General features: G+C 47.5%; 3 protein-coding genes across 4 annotated transcripts; all 3 read left to right on the top strand.

Moving 5' to 3' along the window:
- Nucleotides 1-340: 340 nt before the first annotated feature.
- On the top strand, nt 341-2274 carry LOC125544663 (reticulon-like protein B1). Its single transcript, XM_048708410.1, has 5 exons — nt 341-649; nt 1094-1274; nt 1418-1559; nt 1653-1722; nt 1818-2274. The coding sequence occupies exons 1-5, from the start codon at nt 451-453 to the stop codon at nt 1970-1972; spliced, it is 747 nt and encodes a 248-aa protein (XP_048564367.1). The 5' UTR covers nt 341-450; the 3' UTR covers nt 1973-2274.
- A 2286-nt stretch (nt 2275-4560) lies between these two features.
- Nucleotides 4561-11029, top strand: LOC125544662 (polynucleotide 3'-phosphatase ZDP-like). 2 transcript variants are annotated; one of them, XM_048708408.1, is made up of 13 exons: nt 4565-4989; nt 5081-5116; nt 5689-5991; nt 6082-6117; nt 6248-6349; nt 7138-7209; nt 7324-7380; nt 7522-7598; nt 8353-8434; nt 8556-8672; nt 8806-8933; nt 9543-9612; nt 10729-11029. In XM_048708408.1, the coding sequence occupies exons 1-13, from the start codon at nt 4681-4683 to the stop codon at nt 10774-10776; spliced, it is 1437 nt and encodes a 478-aa protein (XP_048564365.1). In that variant the 5' UTR covers nt 4565-4680; the 3' UTR covers nt 10777-11029. The 2 variants fall into 2 exon arrangements, with proteins under 2 accessions (XP_048564366.1, XP_048564365.1); XM_048708409.1 differs by lacking the exons at nt 5081-5116; nt 5689-5991 and having other exon boundaries at nt 4561-4989.
- A 5406-nt stretch (nt 11030-16435) lies between these two features.
- LOC125548571 (Werner Syndrome-like exonuclease) lies at nt 16436-17221 on the top strand. The gene has a single exon (XM_048712141.1). It carries the CDS (start codon nt 16497-16499, stop codon nt 17121-17123), a length of 627 nt encoding a protein of 208 aa, XP_048568098.1. The 5' UTR covers nt 16436-16496; the 3' UTR covers nt 17124-17221.
- The last annotated feature ends 453 nt before the right edge of the window (nt 17222-17674 follow it).

Below are 17674 nucleotides of genomic sequence, written 5' to 3'. Positions count from 1 at the left end.
GCTGTCCTCCCTCGTGGGGCCGGCAAGGACGTGCCCGCGATGACGACGCCTCCCCGTCCGCGTCTTCAAACTTAACTCCCAAGGACAACCCATCTTCCGCCCACCCGCACACGCACCCCTCGTCCCGCTGTCACCGGGGCCCAGGCCCCCACCCGCGGTCTTAATTGGCCATCAAGCGAGGGGGTAAAACCGGACCCAAGTCGAGGGGCGCGTCACCTACGGCGTGGACGGAGCCTACCAGTTCCAAACCGCTTTTGCTCGCATCCTCGCCCTCCGTGCGGCGTCCAGACGGACGGCCCCGATCGCGTCGCGCGCCGTATAAAGGGTCGCCGCCCGGCTACGCGCACCCCGGAGATCTTTGCGTGACCGCGCAGCCAAGGGGGAAAAGAAAGAAAAGGAAAACCAACCAGAAGAAAAGCTCGGGAGGAGAGCGTGGGGGGACTAGGGAGCATGGCGGAGCACAAGGAGGAGCCGGTGGCGGAGTCCATGATGGACAAGATCTCCGACAAGTTCCACGGTGGGGACTCGTCGTCGTCGTCCTCGGACTCGGACGACGAGAAGAAGGGGTCGGCGGCGGGCGTCAAGGCCAAGATCTACCGCCTCTTCGGCCGCGAGAAGCCCGTCCACGCCGTCCTCGGCGGCGGCAAGCGTAAGCTCCCGAGCCCTGTGCTCCAGATTGGGAATTGATTATTGTTTGGTGTTAGATCCGTTGCGATCTGATCGCGTTTCGTCTCGCTTGTTTAGTGGGAACTGTTGCTGCTTTATTGCTTGGTACGGAGTCCTAACTAGCTTTAGGATAAGATGAGAGAAGCGATAGGACCCTCGGTTATGTGATTTCTCAGCTATCAGCCTGTTCTAGAGCTTGATTGGAGGGTTTAGAGTTTGTTCATAAGCAGTAAACTGAAGGTTTGGGTGTTGAATTTGGGTAATGGCGACGGTTAAACGGCGGCGCAGTTTGTCGTCACTCTAAACCCCTAATATGCTCCAGACGATCTGGGGGCAGTAGAACAGATCTGGATTGCTTAACCGCCTAGATGTTTATTCTGGTGTTTTGGCCTGATGTGAACGCTTGCAATTATTTTTTTGCTTGCAGCTGCTGATCTTGTTCTATGGAGGAACAAGAAGGTCTCCGGAGGGGTGCTTGCTGGCGCTACTGCCATCTGGCTGCTGTTCGAGGTCATGGAGTACCATCTGCTCACCTTGGTGGGCCACTGCCTCATCCTCTCCCTGGCAACCCTCTTCCTCTATTCCAATGTCTGCATTTTCATCCACAAGTGAGATTCTCCTCCTATATGAAATTGATCCAACTTATACTTGACCTGCTGCTGCTGATTGTGGTGCCTGCAGACACCATAGCCATTTGAATTTGCTAATTGCTTAGAACTTCTCATAATCTTTGGTATTTATGATATTTTAGGTCTCCCCCGAACATCCCTGAGGTGAAAATCCCGGAGGACATGACTGTAAACATTGCACTATCACTGCGGCATGAGATCAACCGGGGCTTCTTTACCTTGAGAGAGACTGGTCATGGTCGTGATCTGAAGAAATTCCTCATTGTATGTTGGTTATCTCTTCAATTTGGAAATGATTAATGGTTGGTGCTTTCTTGATCCTGCTCATGAACATGCGACTGTTCTTTGTATTCCCAGGTGATTGGAGGGCTCTGGCTTCTTTCTGTTCTTGGGAGCTACTGCAACTTTTTGACACTGTCATATATAGGTAATGATCACCTGTGCTGCAAGCCTATTTTCTTCACCACTCACTAAATATCGATGCAAGTTATTAATGGACACCTTTTTTTTTCCTGAGTGCAGTCTTTGTGGTGCTGTACACTGTGCCAGTTCTGTATGAGAAGTACGATGACAAGGTGGATGCTTTTGGTGAGAAGGCCATGATCGAATTGAAGAAGTATTATGCCATCTTTGAAGAGAAGGTCCTGTCGAAGATCCCGAAGAACAAGAAGCACTAGATCACAAGAGTTACCCTGCCGCGTATTGCCATCTGTGTTAATCTCAACTTGTTGCCTCATTTTGAAGGATGGTTCTGTGTCATTGCGTCTGTCTTTAGTTAATACTACTTGATACTAGTACATATAGATGTGGTGTGCTGATCCTTTTGTGAAGTGGAGTCATGCCAGCTGAAGATTGTTGATCTTCTTTTTTTTGTTTATTTTTCAACTTTCAGCATGGTTACTCTATCTGGGAGCCGGAAATGTTATGGCATTACCTGTTCTAGTGCCTAGTGATATACTACTGCGTAGTGATTTATCCAGTTTTCTTCGTTCCTTCTATTTAATAGGTACTACCTCTATAAAGAAATATAAGACGTTTAGATATTAGTGATTAGTGATTTATAAACGATCTTATAGCAGTATTTTCTTGGACACAGAGTATTATTTTGAGAGACCATTTATAGGTATTGATAGATTTTCATTCGGTTATAAGAAATATGATAATTTGATATATTTTCACCAAGTATTTATGTAAGGGTTGCAAACAGAGGGTTCGTCTAAATGATGCGACCTCCCTAGCATCTTAACATTGTAAGAGCATAATAACCGCCGGTTTACGGGATGGGAACCTTTTTTGTCCCGAATAGATCCCGCAAAATTGTCTAGAGCATGTGTATTTCGGGCCGTTTCTTCTATAATATCTAGGGGGATTTGGAGCAATTTTTGCAGGGCCTGAAAAGTAAGAAACGGTGGTTGGTGCGAGGGGGATTTGGAGCAATTTTAGCTCCCGTCATGGTCTTCCCCAAGCACGACCTCGCCGGAATGCCTCGACACCGGTCACCACAGGACCCAAGCTGCCGCTGCTCGAGGCGTGAGCTACGCGAGCTAGTTAGCTACTGCCGCTGCCTGCTCCTCGCATCCGCCCGGACGCTCCTCGTCCTGCTCCACTGCGCTCGCTACTTCTCGCGCTGCGACACCTCCGTCCCAGCTGGAAGGATCTAATTGCAATCTTGCTTGTAGGGGCTTTATACTATTTTGTAGGGACATGAAACAATTTTATGCGGGATCTGTTCTGCCGACACACATGTCATTCCGTAGAAACACACATACCATCTCGTAAAAACGTTTTACATTGTTCTCTAAGATTGTTTTAGAGGACGAAGATGTATGGGATCTGCTAGAGATGCTTTAAGGGCGTTTTTGAGGCCATCCCTCAAATCACCATTAAATGTCCAGATGTCATGGATGTTTTCTACAATCCAAGCGTCTGCGGCCGCGTCTATGTGTTCGTCCCACAAATTGGGAGGAGATTCGCATTAGTTTGGACCTCTGTCACGTGGGATTTATGATAACCTTGGCCCACTAAAGTCCCCTTTCTCGGACCATTTCTCCCATTGCATTGCTTTTCGTTCTTCCCCTAGAAATAAAGGGTGACCTGCCGCCAGGTCCTTCAATAGCCGTCCTCTGGTGGCAACCCTCTGCCGACGACCGAGGTTGGTCGTCGGTTGTTAAGGGTGGGGGGGGGGGGGGGGGGGGTCACCGGATCCATACATGTGGATCGTGTAGCTTTAGGTTTTAGGCCCTTTGGGTTGTTTATCATCTTGGCTTCACGATGGCGATGGTGACGCTCAAATAAAGAAGCTTTAGATCTTTCCCCAACGAGACGATCAATACTATGATTCGGGATGAATTTGAAATTGTTCAAGCAAGAATGACGTGGCAGCGGCGACATCCTCATGGTGGATTTGTGTTCTCGGGCTCCGCCGTTTGCTCCAGTGTCGACACGGAGCCTGGGAGGTAGTCCACTAGCGGATGTAGATTGTGATCTGCTTCAACAACATTGGAAGATGGTGGATCGTGTGTTGGGTTCGTGGTTTGTGACTGGCAAGTATGGTTTCATCCTTCGACGTCTTAGTGTGCAGGGGTGCTAGATCTGGAGTTCGATGGCGTGTTCGAGGTGTTGCCCCGGTTTGATTCGTTCAACAACAATGGCTTCGCCTTTGGTGAGCCACCTTGAAGGTCTACAAAACTACATACCAACGATGGAGCCGCGTCGAGCTCGGATAAGGAGGTGATCCGTCATTTTTTTCTTTGATAGCTGCTATGGTGGTGCCGGAGGCTGATGACGAGCGTAGGTGGGAAGTTCAGAGAATTCTTCGGTCTTGATTGTACTCCCTCTGTTCATTTTTATAAGACCTCGAAGACATTTCAGACAATGTATAAAATAGTTCATTTTAAATTGTCTGAAATGACTTATAAAAATGAACGGAGGGAGTATTTTTTTTATGTTTGATGTTTCTTCGTGCAAATGCTAATGTTTTGACGGTATTTTAGTTTTGTCATGTTGATGTGTACTACAACTTTTATATGGATATAAATGAGACACCAATTGCCATGAAAAAGAGTTTGTATTACGCGTCCGCAAGTTTCGAGGACCAAAGTTTGTAATTTTCTCTGTCGCCTCGGTGGTGCTGCTGTATCAAATGAGCCCAAAGTTAGACCAGCCCACGATGCAGCCGACCCCCCAAACCTGACACTTGTCACGACTCAGGAACACGACGGCAGCACCGGCCAACACCACCACCGCGGCTCGGCTCGCTGCCCCACCTTCCTCTTTCTTCCCGCCCCCCCGCCTCCCTCCCACCGCGGCGTGATTCCAGCGCCGACCACCTACACTACACAAAACCCTAGCCAGTCCCCTCCCCTCCAGCCCGTCCCCACCTCGCATGCTCGCACCTGTCTTCTCCCGAAACCCCAGCCTCCTCTTCCTCCCCGCCGTCGTCCGCATCGCCCGCGGAGCAATGTCGGCCTCGCCGGCCGCCAAGGCGACCGTCTCAGTCGAGTACGCCAAGTCCGGCCGCTCCTCCTGCAAGGGCTGCAGCGCCGCCATCGCCAAGGGCGCGCTCCGCCTCGGCGCCTCCGCCCGCGACCCTCGGGGCTACGACAGCACCAAGTGGTACCACGTCGCCTGCTTCCCCGCCTCCTCGCTCCCGCTTGGCCCCGTCGAGGAGGTCCAGGGGTTCGACTCCATTAAGGTTTGGGTGTTTTTTTTCTGTTCCATTCGTATTTCGATCTGTTCTGTTTTTTTCTTGGAGGCTAAACTCCCGGTATTTGGGGGTTGTGCAGGATGACGATCGCGAGGAGCTGCGAGAGCTTGAGAAGGTAGCACATTCCTCACCTGTTGAAAATGCCTGTTCTGTTAGCGGTCTTCCCGCCACTCCTGCGCTGAATATTTCTGCCTATTGGATGGCAATTTTGAGTAATGTAAAATTATGTTGCCAAGGCCTCCTTCGGTTCATAGGAATATTGTAGGAATTGCAAAGGATAGGAACTTTGTAGAAAAAATTCCTGTGGAGCCCTTTGGTTTATAGGAATGGATTCCTATACCTATGTAGGATAGGTATCAATCCTTCACATTTCAAAGGAAAAAAAAACATTGGACTAGACTCAATGGAAAAATTCCTATCCTATGCATCAAATGACATCTCTTTCTCTGTAGGATTTGAGATGCATGTCATCTCACTTCCTATGATTTTCCTATTCCTATACTATTCCTATCCTATGAACCAAAGGAGGCCTAAATCATAAGGTGGAACGTTGGGGGTACCTTTCTATATAATCGATTTTTTTATGAGCAAAGGAATAAGAGATTTGACTTGTGCCTCCACAGAATGTAGTTTTGCTTCATAAAAATATGAACTGTTCCATGAACTTGAGAAATCTACTCTTTTCAGAATAATAAGAGAGACCAGACTGCAGTCAGTCCATTGGAAGTACCAAGTCCGAAGAAAGCAAAGGTTTCGCCTAAAGCAGAGGTGGCAGAAAAAGGAAGTGTCTCTGTTGAATATGCCAAGTCCGCCCGTTCCACCTGCAAGGTCTGCAATGCAAGCATCGCCAAGGGCGCTCTTCGCATTGGCGTCTCAGTCCATGACCCCCGTGGCTTCGACAGCACCAAGTGGTACCATGTCGCCTGCTTCCCCACCTCGTCGCATCCACTAGGCCCTGTTGAGAAGCTCAAGGGGTTCGACTCCATTAAGGTTTGTGCTCTGGGAGGCTTCATTTAATTGTTATTTAGTTCTGTTTCTGTATTTTTCTTTGGTGGCTAAACTGTTACTTTTGGCCTCCAGGATGATGATCGTGAGGAGTTACGGGAGCTAGAGAAGGTAACACATTCCCCACTTGCTGAAATGTCTACGCTGCTGTATGATGAATATTTCTGAGTACTAAATACTACCATATTTGCAATAGTTTTGTAGAAGTATGTGTTTGTCCATAAAATTTACCCATTTTCAGAATAAAAAGGGAGACCAGGCTGCAGTCGGTCCAGTGGAACTATCAAGTCCGAACAAAGGAAATTCCCATATATCTTTACCTGAAGTAGAGGTGGCTGAAAAGGCAAGTGTATTTTATGACACCCAATATTTACTGTGGATTGTTTTGTGGGCTTTTATTCTAATGAAGTTTGGATGTCAATTGTTTGAAATTTGTGGATTTGATGGGAGGTGAACAGGAGATAACAGTTGGCCACTCATAGATCTCGTTTAGACAAAGTGGTATTGTTACCACATGATATTTCTGCACATTAGTAATTGGTGCACTTTTGATCCTTGTTTGTCTCTGTGACATGCCATGTCTTACATCACAGTTTGTTTAGTTTGGAATGCTTAGTTTGATTCACCATGTGTAAAGGTAAAGTGACTTGCCTACTTTCAAATCCCTCTCCTTTTGCATCATAGTATTTAGAGGCATCAATCATGTGACGTTTATAGTTCTAACTTTCGCTTGAAGCTTCCTTACTAAGGTTGGATAAGCTCCATGAATAAGCCAGAGGTAGTATCAGATGTTAGCCTATTATAACTTGCACTTCGCCACATTCTATGTTCTTTACGAAGGTGGTGAATGCTGATCCTTTTATTTTGAGAGTCCATCCTAAGAAATTACTAGTACACATCTTTGTATCTTACACGTTTTCTAAAAAAAAATCCTACTACACTAAATCAATTAAATAACCAAGGCTGTGAAGTGGGGTAATGTTGACAGGACAACCGAGTCACTTTTTTTGAGTGAAAAAGGTTTATACTGTAGCCACCTCCTTCCTCTTTGTTTTCTTAACTTCACCTTGGAGCTCAGCTGCATGGTTATTTTTATTTGATTTATAATGCTGGTTTTGTTTTCCATAACAGTCGTCTCCAGGGAACAAAACAGTTGGTACAGCGATACCCTTTTCGCCTTCTGATATCAAGAAAACATACAAGGTAGTCTTGTAAATCCTAGCTAGTCTTACTCAGGTGTTTCTCTCTCTTTGGCTGTTGATAAACATTTTATTGTACTGAGTTACTACATGCACACCTTGTTGTCTGTTGACGCAGGATGCTACCCTTCCCACTCATTGGAAGGCTTTTGATACCGTTATTTTCCGTGAGCAGGTGTGTTGAGGAAAAAAAAAGAAAGTAACAGCTCTCAAGAATTATTTTATCCTTAAACAGTCTATATCACTCTACTACTTTTGGTTACATACCGTCTTGTAAAATTGTCAGAAAGTAACTTTGTGCAATTCTAATGTTCAGGATGATGGCCTTCATGCTTCAGCTAAGATTGCTGCTTTTGATTTCGACGGGTGCCTCGCCAAAACCTCAGTGAAGATGTATTATATTATATAATTTCCCTTCTTAAAATATGTTATGTTTGATAAGAGTGTTCTACATGCTTGTTCTGTGAATGTGGTATCAAATATTCATCGTTTTATAATGAGGACACATTTTAATTGATTTGCTACAGAAAAGATTTGTGTTACAGTTCAGTTCTATGGGCAATGTTTGTCTGGTTGGGCAATCTCATATAATGTCATCTATCTGTAAGTTATGGACTAATGTGTCCTACATCTTGTCATAACTGGAAGTGCAGAATGATATGTCTGTTAAAATCCAAAATGCTTCTTATTTAAATGTGAACATTTGATTAAAAAAAGTTTAGTCCATGCATGCATGACGTGGGCTCTCTACATAGGGCGCTCATTACCACATGTTCCTGAAGCACATGTATAGTATGCTACACTAATCTTAAAGAATCTTAAACTGTAGGAAATCACAACTTTTCATCATTCATCATCGCCCCTGTCTTGGTGTTCTTGACCTAATCGGTTTCCTTTTTTACAACCGTCCATTTCAAGTAACCTTCTCTTGAGAAAAATATTTGGTACCTAGATCTACTAGAGTTTGAGTTGTGAAAAAAAAGTGCTTATCTGATGGTCTTGAGTATAACCGTTAGGTGCTGGCTTGTGCGATGTGATCTCCGGAGACTGACTTTTTATAAATGGAGTTTCTGATTTGAATGCTTCTCTTATATGAGCTGTTACACTAGGGAGACAGTTGATAAATTTTGACCTACTGCAAATGTAGCATTGGTGCAGACAAGTGGTCTTTACAGCACAAATCAATTCCTGACAAGTTGCAAAGCCTGTACAATGATGGCTACAAGTTGGTTAGTTTCTTTCTTATTTTGATTCCATCACTTTACTCTTCTTCTGTATCTGTGTACTCCATTTCAAGATAAGTATACACATGGCATGTTAATACAAAATCATGTTGTATGGTGTTGGCAGGTCATATTCACCAATGAGTCAAACATTGAGCGCTGGAAGAATAAGCGGCAGCAAGCTGTTGACTCAAAAGTTGGACGCCTTGACAACTTTATTGAGTGTGTTAAAGTCCCTATTCAGGTATTCTGCTAACCTATCTTCTTTTCTCTAATATTTGTGTTAAAATGTGTCTCTTATGTTTCTGATCGATCCCTTGACATAATAAATAATAATAATAAGAGCTGTAGCTTATTGTGCTTGTGTTTCCCCGCAGGTTTTCATTGCGTGTGGTACAGGGAAAGGAAAAGGCACACCGGATGATCTGTTTCGCAAACCAAATTCAGGAATGTGGTGGTTGATGGCAGAGCATTTCAATTCTGGAATTGCCATCGACATGGACCAGTAATCATTCTATTTCTGATTTTTTTTCCAGAGTCACCATTTTGAATTGATTTATTTCATAGGGCGTAAGCTTAAACATTTAATTTTGAATGTATTTTGTTATCTCTGTTCATATGTGGTTGTTGGACAAGCAGCTGACATGCACACGGTTCATTTTTGTTTGTTTCTGTGAGCTGCATGTGTCGCTTAGCCATGGTTTCATTCAGGACAATTGCTTCTTGGAGCCATGCCCCTGTTGCTAACTTGCTTATATATCAACCACACTCACAAGACTGTCCTTGTGATCTACATGAAAGTACTGTTGTAGTATGTGTAAGATTCACCACATATCCTATGTTTAGGGCTTTAGGCCGAGTGATCAGCACATGAAGCTCCATTATAGCACCCGAGGTTCTGAGTTTGCTGCTAAATCCACACAAAGAATAGGGCCTCCACAGCTTAAACAAGAGTTATGCTGTTATGCAAACTAGTATTGCTCACCTTGTTCTTATAGTGTAAGTCTCTGAGTCTGTTCAGTATGTTGCTGCAAGAATTCATGCCACACCTTTTTCTCCTTAGGATTTGGTCATGCTACATGCTCTCCTTCTGAAATTCCCTGTGCCTTTTCAGATCTTTCTATGTTGGTGATGCTGCTGGGAGAGAGAATGATCATAGTGACGCTGATATAGAATTTGCTAAGGTATGGTGAAAAAACCTCTACCCTTGAGCTACAATGCACTAGCATTTCTTCATTTGAGTTCAAACATTCAGCAACTTGAAATGCCCCTCACACTTTTACTTGTCATTTATAGAAATGCCAATGAACTGGGTTTAGAAGCATATTTTTTATTTAGAAACTGGGACCTGATCACACCATACATCAGCATTTAAACTTGTAAATTTGAAAGTTGTTCTTTTAGCTATGCAATCAATTAGGAGACACAGTTTGAAAAGCGACAGATAACAGTTAGATAGGATATACTCCCTCAGTAAACAAATATAAGACGTTTTAGATTACTCAGAGGGAGTAGATCTTAAAGCTTGTAATAGGTACCATCAGATCAAGCAATTGTTTCTTCTGGAGTTTGGAAAGCTAGCCTTAGAACCCTTGGTTATAACCTGGATTTTTCAGCCATCTTTGTGTGTTAGGAGAACTTATTAATTGGATATTCGTAAGCCGAGATGTGAATGATTTACTCTATAATTTGATAAGTCCATGTGAATAAACTATTTAAACATCCTTTCACAATAGTAAGAATCCCATCATAATGAACTCAGTGCGCTCAGAATTTGCCCGGCATGGCTCTGGGAATAGGTGCAGATTAAACATCCTGTTCTAGTTCTAGTTCCATTATCATTTTGACTTCATGCGGTACTGTCCTTATATGGGTATAAGACCCTACTTGCTAGCTGAGGCAACATGTCAGAATGATACAATAAAATCCAAGATACCCTTTTCCAAATCCCTGCTATTGGTACGTTTGCCATTTTGCTAATCACTGATGAAATAGACTATAGTTGAACTTGAAGCTAGTTTAAAGAATGCTGGTTCCATCTAAAATAATTTAGTATGCGAAAATAATTCCATTGTTTCCTCTAGAAAGCTGGATTATCTCATATATAATCCCCCACCCATCAGGTTTATGTACTTCTCTGCGGTACCTTGTCTGCATTTCCTATGTTATTTGTTCCACCAAAAGCTTTTTATTTTTTGAACTTTTTTGTTCGATATGCTACTTCATGGTTAGTAAGCTTTAATTGGCTCTATATTGTTTGCCTTCCCATTTCTGACTTTCTGTTGTATTTTCCATTATAGGCCATCGGTCTGAAGTTTCACGTTCCTGAAGAATTCTTCGGTCCCTAGGCGTTCACTGTGAGCAGCTATGTTAGGTGGTGAATAAGATGGTTTACTAATTGCCGTAGGTCGGTGTCTCATGTTTGGAATCTAAGAATGCCGCAGTTATTCTGACGTTGCAAGATCGCTGTTTAAACTTGCCGTAGTCCTTTGGTAGTATCATGCCTGTTCGGCTAGGATCGACTTGAATCAATGTACTGGGGGCGGAGAACTGTTGGGATCTGAGTCAATGCCATACTGGGACTCGTCGATCACTGATTTCTGTCGCCCAGTTGACTCGTATAATTGTCACCAGTGTCAAATGCGGGTTCACGCCCCCCATACCTCGTGTCCCAAAAGGCAAAAGACACCATTTTTCTCTCCCTGGTGGCATCAAAGTAAGAGACGCTGGTTCTTTTCTCTAGTTCTCTAACCTTCGCTAGCGGGAACAAAATGACAGGAAACAACCGTACGTCTGGGAGTCCTTCAAAGTCCAAACCTCGAATTCTTAGAAACCCAAATTCCAAGCTCTGAAACAATGCCAGAATATGTTCCTGCTGCTGTTATACTTGTTCTTGATGATTATTCACGTGGGAAACAAATCCAATAGAAGCTCCTGTGTTAAATTGACACGGTTTATAGATTTAACACTGCAGTCCGCACTCTGCAGAATGCACAGCCTGGGAATAATTAGGCTTAGCGCATCTCAAAATAAACTTCCACTTGCATTGCTACTGACAACCAATGACTCCTTGGGGATTAAGGCCCCGTTCGGGAATTCATCAGCTTCTAGAATCTGGGGAGCGGCGATTTGCTTGCTCCCAGATTTTGTACTGCAGCTCCGTCCGCTTCTGGAGTGGAGCGTGGAGCGGAGTATTCCCGAACAGGCACTAAGGCCAACTCCACCGCGCGACCCTATCTTGTCTGCCCCCGTTCGTTTGGGGTAAAACGGACAAACCAGACGGCGCGTGACCGCAAACGGACATTTGTTCGCTTTATGTCCGCTTTCGACCTATCCGCGGCCCAAGTTTGCGCCGGTTTTGGGGTGAAACAGACAACGCGCGGACAAGTGGGACGCGCACTTGTCCTCCCCTGGCCTGCCTGTCGGTGGGAGAAACCGAAACCCCCCCACGCCCCATTTGGCGCCATTTTCTACAAACCCTCCCACGTCCCTCCCACCCACCCCCTCTCTCCCCTGTCCATGGCCGATGCCCCGTCGAATTCTGGGGGCCTGGCCGTCGACCCGCCCACAAAGGTGAAGAAGGAGGCGGCCAAGGCGCCAAGGAAGCCGCGGTCGGAGTGCACGCCGGAGGAGATCGCCAAGTTGGACGCGGAATCGGCGAAGAGGAGGGAGCGGAGAGCGGTCGTCAAGGTCAATGCCGCCGTGGCCAAGTTCGCCGCCCAGCGCGATGCGATGGAGGCCGCGCGACGCAAGGCCGCGGTCGACGAGAAGGAGGACCTCGTTAACAAAGCGCACGCCCTCCTCATGCTTGGCATGGGCCGTCCGGCCGGGTTCCCTGCAGCGGCCGCCGGCCCCGCGAGCACAGGCTCGTCGGTCGCCCGGCCTCCGCATTGCCAGTCGCCGACGTCGTGGACCGCGCCCATGTCGCCCGGCTTTCCTCCTCCAAGGCACGACAGCCAGACCCGTTTCTCGGGGTCGCCGGACGTGGGCTTGTTCGCCCCGTCCACACCGCGCCCCGCGGCCGTCATCGACCTCAACGTCACGCCTGGGTCTAGCAGCGGCGGCCGGGCGTCCGTCGAGATGCAAAGGAAGCAAGCACGGGCACCGTTCACGGGCACCATGTCGCCCCCCGCGTCTTGTTTGACGGAATGCCAACACTGACGCCAATGGTCGACGACCCCTTCTACAACCAGTACATGGAGGACGTGATCTTCGAGGGTGGGCATGGCCGTGCCTACGACCCCGAGGAGACCCAAAGTCAGGATGGCCGCGCCCAGTATGTGCCCGATGAAGAGGCCGACGACCGTGTTGACTACGACCATGGTGACTCGTGGCATGAAGACGATGACATCTATGTCGAAGGTGATGGTGATGAAGAATAAGGCAATGACGTTGATATTAGTGGCGAGCCATTGTTCATCGACGAGCTCATCCAAAGAGCAGAAGCACAAAAGAAGAGGAAGAGCATTCGCACGGGTTCATACACACAAGATGAGGACAAGTTGATTTGCCAAGCTTGGATGGAGATTAGCCAAGATCCGAAGACCGGCGCGCAACAAAAGGGCATTGTTTTTTGGACGAGAGTCCACAAAACATTTCATGAAAGGAAGATGTTTGAGCCCTCCAATTTACAAGCAACCGTGGCATCGGCTCGATTCAAAAGAGATGGTTGTTCATCCAACAAGAGTGCAACAAGTATTGCACCACATTTGAGAGCGTTGAAGCACGACCCGTGAGTGGTCTCGGCGTTGGGGACATGATATGCTATCCTCTTCCTAGCCCTTTCCTTGCTACGGCCATGAGACTTCGGCCGTGTATATGTTTGCATGTTCACTTCTTGTTGATCATGTGGTTTTGGCATTTCAATCTTTGGAGGCATTCAAGGCCCGGCACAATGACAAGCCATTCACTCTTACGCATTGTTGGACGATCATCAACAATTGCCCCTAAGTTCAAGGACCAATACCGTGAACTACAAAGGAAGAGAGGACTAAAGACGGCCAAATTCGCCGGAGGTGGAGATGGCGAGGCGTTGAAGAGGCCGAGGGGCAAGATCAACTCCAAGGTTGATGACATACGTGATGCCTCATCCATGGCATTGCATGACACTTTTGCATGACATGATGTCCCAAAAGGATGTGAGGGACGAGAAGAAGCGGCAAAGCAAGGAGGAGCAAATGAAGCAATACCTAGACCTTCAAAGAAAGAAGCTTGAGATGGAGGAGGCAGCCAAGAGGAGGAAGATCGACATGGAGGAGGCGGCCCGGCAAAGGCAGCTCGACATGGAGGAGGCGGCCCGACAAAGGCAGCTCGACATCGAGGAGGCGGCCCGACAAAGGCAGCTCGACATCGAGGCCGACAACGTCAAGGCCAGGCAGAGGCAGCTCGACATCGAGGCCACGAATGCCGCCACAAAAGCGAAGGAGGTGGCCCTTGCGATCATGAGCGTGGACTTGTCGAAGATGAGCGACAAGACGAGGGCCTGGTTCGAGGCCAAGCAGAAGGAGATGCTCGACGCCGAAGGCCTGAATTAGGTCATCCGATCGGCCGTGGCCGTTCTTTTTGGAGGTTGGTATGGGTGCCGCCCGCCCGCTAGGCCGCTGGCTGTGTGCCGGCGAGAAAACATTTATTTTGGTGGCCGGCTGTGTTGCCGGCCGCTGGCTGTGTTGCCGGCGAGGACAACTATTCATTTTGGGGGCTGGCTGTGTTGCCGGCCGCTGGCTGATGCCGGCGATGGACGTGTAGGCCGCTGGCTCTGTTGCCGGCGTGATGAACCGCTAGCCTGAACTAGGGCTTGGCATTTGAAACGTTCTTTTGGTTTTTTAAATAGACACGGACATGATGAGGTAAATGGATCCGGCCGCGCGCTGGGGCACGGCCACCGCATCTCAGGACACGCCCGGACACGATCCCAAATCCCTACCCAAACGGATAGAATCCGGACAAAACGGACGTCCGTTTGGGGTCGCGCGGTGGAGTTGGCCTAAGTCTGCAGTCTGCATAGTACTACGTACTCCCTGACAAATGTCAACGTGCTTGTCTTTTCTCTAGTTCATGATCTAGTTAGGGATTAAGTCTGCAGGAACGAGCAAAAATAGTCAGAGTGATGTGCACTATATGGTACTCCAGGAATCGCTGGGTTCATGATCAAGATCAACTAGATCCTGCCACTGCTATGAGAAGGATTAGAGGGGACTTGGCACTTCTCGATCTTCCTCGACATCATGCAGCTCTCTTGCCGGGTCATGGATAGGGCCCACCAGTGGGGCAGTGGATCAAAATTGATCGTGATAGTGCGATCAACTGTGTTGGAGACCACCGTTGAATGGTGACAAAACGCACCAGGTTATACAAGCTGTACTCATCTCTGAAGATGTACTATTCTTGATCAGTTTAGACTGCGTCAGCTGCCACCGACGGCGGTCTTTCTGGGGAACCGGCAATCGAGATGCAGGATTGATTCGCTGGTAAGTGAATCGATTTGTTTCACCAGCCGACCAAAGCATGCTGCAGCTGAGACGGACGATCTGGAGGAGGGTGCGGTGGCCTGTGTCCAAGAGGATGCGCGCCGTGGAGAACACGGAGGCGCTGTCGCTGACCACGTTCACGTCCCTGCTGATCGAGTTCGTGGCGAGGCTGGACTGGTGCACGCCGTCGACGAGCTCCCCAGGCTTGATCGAGTTCAAGGAAGAAGGCGAGGCGAGTTTGAGTAGCTACTAGGAGTTGGCCGTGTCTCACGAATCGGTCGTTCGATGCGTCTCACGAATCACGACGCTACTTTTTATTTTTGAGAATCGAATCACGACGCTACTATTCGCGCCATACCATACTATGCCAATCAATTGGGCTTGGACTTGGGCTTTTCCATCAAAAAAGCACGAAGTGGGCCACCTATGTAATCTACGAAGATTCATGTAGATGCCAGCCTAGCTCGCTCCGGCTTGGAGGGTTCCGCAGCAGCCGTGTGCACAGACACAGACCGTCAGTGGGTTCCATCGTTTCTATGGTTCTTTTGATGAGGCCCTTTTTATACACAGGAACCCTTTCTTTCGTCAAAAGGTATTGCGAACTTGTATAGTTCATATTCTTTGGCTCTGCTTATCCATTATAAAGTAAATATGTCTTTTCACAATAAAAGTTATCCATACAGTGATAGTATTTAATTATTAAAGTTGGCTAAGTGGCTGAGCGTGTTAGTCTGTTCTTTTAAGATAAAGGAGCATAATCATTTTTCTTTTTATTACTATTTTCTCTGCTTAATGGATAACCACGATCATCCATGGAGTCAAAAAGGTTGCAGCAGTAGAAGCGATCGCCTGTCACGAACTTTGTATCTTGTTGAGAATTTGCTACTTCAAAATTTTATTGTTGCCTCCGACTTGAAACAAGTGATAAGCGACATTGAGAAGGAAACAGACAGTACCTATGGACACATTATCAAGGAGGTCAAACATTGAGCATCAAACTTCAAGTACAAATACATTTTCGAAGGCCGAGCAACCAACACAGATTCAGATAGCAAAAATGCTAAACACACGGGCATTCTACGGAGTTGTTACGGGGCTAACGATAAAATCTCTCCATCGCCCCCCCCCCCCCCCCCCCCCCCCCCCCCTGATTTTCAGGTGGGTGGGGCCCAACCTCCCTCTTAATCCAATCGTAACTTGCCATGTCAGGAGGAACTCGTAAAACCCAGTAATAAGTCTGTGAATGTAGCATTGTTGTTCAGATAGACTAGCTAAAATTTTGAATTCTTTGGACGAGGGGCTCGTGCCATATTTGGTTTCAACCCCATGATATTTTTTGTATCCCACTTCTTGTGGCTTTCGATCAATAAAATTTAGCTATTACCCTCAAAAAAGGAAAAGAAAAACAGACGCACCGTCGTTTTTGTTGCCTCAAAAAGGAAAAGAAAAACTCCCCTAAAGAAAAGGAAAAGAAAAACAGACGCACCGTCGTACCGCTACAATATATACGGCCGAGACCCAGCAAGACAAATCTACTCTGGATTTCTGATCTAGTCTATCTATACCAAACAGCAGTTCGAAACCTCGGGAGGACGATCGAGATGGCGACTTCCATGGTGACGGACTTCGGCGACGGCCACTGCATCGTGGCGTTCGACCAGGACCACGTCCACACCACCCTGACCTCCTCCGGCGGCGTCGTCGACGAGTGGCTGGACCTCGTCTACCGCATCCACCGCCGCCGCCTCGACCGCCTCGTCGTCGGCCTCGACGTCGAGTGGCGCCCCTCGTTCCGCGGCCTCCCGCCGGGCCCCGTCGCGCTGCTGCAGCTGTGCGTCGGCCGCCGCTGCCTCGTCTTCCAGATCCTCCGCGCCGACTACGTCCCGGACTCCCTCTTCGACTTCCTCGCCGACGGCCGCTTCACCTTCGTCGGCGTCGGGGTCTACGGCGACGCGCAGAAGCTCAGCGCTCACTACGGGCTGCAGGTGACGAACGCGGTGGACCTGCGCTACCTCGCCGCGAACATGCTGGGGAAGCCGGCGCTGCGGCACACCGGGCTGCAGGGCCTCGTGTGGCAGGTGATGGGCGTGTGGCCCGAGAAGCCGCACCACGTGCGGGTCAGCGCCTGGGACGCGCCGCGGCTGACGCGGGACCAACTGCAGTATGCTTGCGCCGACGCCTTTGCATCGTTCGAGGTCGGCCGGAGGCTCTACGACGGCGAATATTAGGTCAAGGGTGCCAATGCCATCCGCTTAGTTTTCAAGGGTTATTAGGTAAATACTGTTATCTTTGCTTTGCACCCAAGCATGTCGATATTTAGTTTGCCCTGGTGTTGAACTTTTAAACTTTACAAGATACTCCTTCCGTTTTTAAATATAAGCTCTTTAGAGATTTCAATATGGACATGGACTACATACGGATAAACATATTTTAGAGTGTAGATCCACTCATTTTGCTAGTACATATATAGGTCATATTGAAATCTTTAAAAGGGTTTATATTTAAGAACGGATGGAGTACAAGGTAGAGAGTATATCTGGTGAAATGAATTGAAAATCATGTTTCAAATATTCCAAAATTTTGACAAAAAAGCTAGTGTAACATAATCCACAGGTTTCATACACTAGTAGAAAACGGAGCTTTAGCACCGATTCGTAAGGGCCTTTAATGCCGGTTTCATAACCGGCACTAAAGCCCCCCCCCCCCCCTTTAGTACCGGTTCGGCACGAACCGGCGCTAAAGTGCCACCACGTGGCGTGAGCTCGTGCCCTGGTATGGG

This window comes from Triticum urartu, chromosome 3 (genome assembly GCF_003073215.2).
Source record: "Triticum urartu cultivar G1812 chromosome 3, Tu2.1, whole genome shotgun sequence".
In the NCBI taxonomy this organism is placed as follows: domain Eukaryota; kingdom Viridiplantae; phylum Streptophyta; class Magnoliopsida; order Poales; family Poaceae; genus Triticum; species Triticum urartu.
The sequence above is the reverse complement of the archived record's forward strand: the minus strand, read 5'-3'. Positions and strand labels throughout refer to the sequence as shown.